General features: G+C 37.5%; 1 protein-coding gene across 1 annotated transcript; it reads left to right on the top strand.

Moving 5' to 3' along the window:
* Positions 1 to 547: 547 nt before the first annotated feature.
* On the top strand, positions 548 to 2,696 carry LOC143637201 (heat shock 70 kDa protein BIP1-like). Its single transcript, XM_077104647.1, has 4 exons — positions 548 to 608; positions 1,021 to 1,285; positions 1,373 to 1,572; positions 1,667 to 2,696. The coding sequence occupies exons 1-4, from the start codon at positions 569 to 571 to the stop codon at positions 1,948 to 1,950; spliced, it is 789 nt and encodes a 262-aa protein (XP_076960762.1). The 5' UTR covers positions 548 to 568; the 3' UTR covers positions 1,951 to 2,696.
* Positions 2,697 to 2,911: the final 215 nt, after the last annotated feature.

Genomic DNA, 2,911 nt, shown 5'->3' with positions numbered 1-2,911 from the left:
GAAATGTATTTTGATCTCAACGTGTTTCATTACTAGTTGAGTTTGTTTATAATTTTGGCATTCCAGTCATTTATATAAAAGAATCGAGTTTATATTCTCATTTCACTATAATTGGGTTATGCGCGTTACATGGTGATGAACACTCGTTTATCGGTTTTGGTACTTGTAATCAATGGCGTCTGCGTAACTACCAGCGAAAATCAAGAAATAAAGCTAAGATATATAGTAATTTCAAATAAATCATTTTTAAATCAACTTGTTTTGACCCGAATCACATTCCGACCCAAGACCGTTCTAACCTGAAACATGTTTTAACACGACCTCTTTCGACTCGAACCCGACCCGACCCGACCCTATCAACTCGTTATGACGTTGATCCAGTTTTACACATTTGACCCTATTGGGCCTATTGGCTATTATCCCGTTTTTGATAACAGTGATTTGTTTTTGTCGGGAAACAAGTGAGCTGGGCTCCCGTTACCTCTCTAAAGCGGTCATTCAATCCAGAACGATTATTATTATTATTATTATTATTATTTGGCAGACTGATAATCACCGGCGTTGAAGCATGGATCGCTCCGGCATCTTTCTAGCAATCGTCTTCATCGGTACCTATTTCAATTTCAACAGATTGTGTTAATTTGAATATTTAATTTCCTGTTTATATGTTTCCAGCAGCAATAGATTTGAATTTTTAATTGACTCGGTTCTAGTACTAGGTTCAATATCATATGATTTTCTTTCGGTTTTTTCTGTATGAATGTCAGGAGTTGATTGTGTGATTTTTAATACTTTGGAATACCAAGTGTGTGTATATATATATATATATTGAATATTTGATCATCAAAAGGTTTGAGTCAATTCTATATAGTAGTTTGTTTCTTCAATTTTTTGTTGTTGTCTAATGTCTATGAATGTGTGTAATATGACCGTTTGATCATTAAATTGAGTCAGTTCTAGTAGATCCTGTCTTTATTTGTCAATGACAAAAGTTGGATGTATAACATCAACGTGTTACAGGCTGCCTTTCTGCGGTTTCAATGGCGATAGAAGACTTACCAACTCTGACTGCTGGCATTGATTTTGGAACCAGCACTTCTTGTGTTGGTGTTTATATGAATGGCCACGTTGAAATCATACCCAATGATCAAGGAAACTGCACCACACCATCATGGGTTGCTTTCACAGACTCCGAGAGGCCCTTGATCGGTGAGGCTGCAAAGAATCAGGCCGCCGCAAATCCACAAAGGACCATCTTTGATGTGAGGAGTCTTATCGGCAGAAAGTATGATCTTACTTACAAAGTTTTTGTGTGCAGCTATTGGAGCTATGTTGTTAAATAAATTTTTTTTTATCTTTGTTTGCTTGACAGATTTGAGGACAAAGAGGTTCAAAATCATATGAAACGCGTCCCGTACAAGGTTGTGAACCAAGATGGGAAGCCTTATATCCAAGTTGAAAGCAAGGTTTTCAGTCCTGAAGAGATCAGTGCCATTATTCTTGCCAAACAGAAGGAGACAACCGAAGCATTCCTTGGAAAGAAAATTACCAAAGCTGTTGTTCCAGTTCCTGGTAAGTAAATGACAACCAGCTGAGTATATATGTGTGTGTATGTGTGTCTATATATATATATTCTCGTTTAAACGTTGATTCTGTTTGTTTGCAGCGTACTTCGATGATGCTCAAAGGCAGGCTACCAAAGATGCATGTTTCATGGCTGGTTATAATGATGTAAGAATCATTAACGAACCCACATCTGTTGGTTTTGCATACAGTCTGCATAAGGAGGTTGAGGAAAAGGAGATTCTTGTTTTTGACCTTGGTGATGGAACTTTTGATGTCAGTGTCTTGACATATGACTCTGGTATCTTTGCTATTTACGCCACAACCCACACCCATCTTGGAGGTAAGGATCTTATTTTTTTTTCCTATCATTTCCAAGTTTGTTGATGATGATTGGCTCTGTTTTCAAGGCGAGTACATCAACCGAAGGAGGATCATGGGACCCGTGAAGAAGACCATCGAGGATGCTGCTTTGAAGAAACACCAGATTGATGGCATCATACTTGTTGGTGATAGTAACAACGTTAATTTTCCAAAGGTTAAACAAATCCTCAGGGATAACTTTGATGGGGTGGAACCAAGGACCAGCGTCAACCCTGATGAGGCAGTTGCTGTCGGTGCTGCTGTTTTAGGAGACGTCGTAACTGAGGAATGGCGGGATTCTATGTGTTAGTTAATGTGTGGGGTAGTATTTGTAAAGCAAGATATAGTAGTAGAGAGCATTACAATCAACAAAAGAATCAAAATGCTAACAAGTAACAAGTTTTTAAGTCTTTTGAACTATATATCTTGTTACTACTTTGACATTCCACCTATCGGCATGTCATTGATGATAATGATAAAAGTGTGACGTTTTCGTATTTTTGTATAAAGCTACGAATGTTATTGACGACACCAAGGTTTCGATCCTCTTATAAAAGTTGCATATGTTATCAACGACCGCTTTTAACACGTGTGCTTGTGACAAGTTTTTTTCCTTATTTTTAAAAATTGGTATTACGCCCATGTCGAAACACGCAGGTCTTGTTAAATAAGAAACGGTTCTAGAATGAATAATGGGACATTAATTAATATGATGATGTGTCTGATCAATTGGAGTTTGCCACATGGGAAGCTCAGGAGATTTTTTTTTAAGTTTTCAAAGTTTTTGTTTATAATTGGTTTAACACAAAACGAATTATATACACATCTTGATGTTGCTACTTATAAACTTTACCCTTAATCCTTTAGGTAATTGTCGAAAGCACGAAATGAATCTGACCTGATCCATGACGATGTTTCCACGGATTTTCGAGATGAACGAACCACGTCTTGATCTTCTTCTCCAGCTGCGCCTGAGACCTGCAAT

Source organism: Bidens hawaiensis, unplaced genomic scaffold (genome assembly GCF_021521415.1).
Source record: "Bidens hawaiensis isolate Kalapana, Puna unplaced genomic scaffold, B.hawaiensis_p1.1 tig00008152_1, whole genome shotgun sequence".
Classification (NCBI taxonomy): Eukaryota; Viridiplantae; Streptophyta; class Magnoliopsida; order Asterales; family Asteraceae; genus Bidens; species Bidens hawaiensis.
Note: the sequence above shows the minus strand (reverse complement) of the source record. Positions and strands in the feature narration are given on the sequence as shown.

Coding starts and splice junctions, on each gene's coding strand:
- LOC143637201 (XM_077104647.1), top strand. CDS start 569: ATGGATCGCTCCGGCATCTTTCTAGCAATCGTCTTCATCG. Junction 609..1,020: donor TCTAGCAATCGTCTTCATCG/GTACCTATTTCA, acceptor AACGTGTTACAG/GCTGCCTTTCTGCGGTTTCA. Junction 1,286..1,372: donor AGGAGTCTTATCGGCAGAAA/GTATGATCTTAC, acceptor TTTGCTTGACAG/ATTTGAGGACAAAGAGGTTC.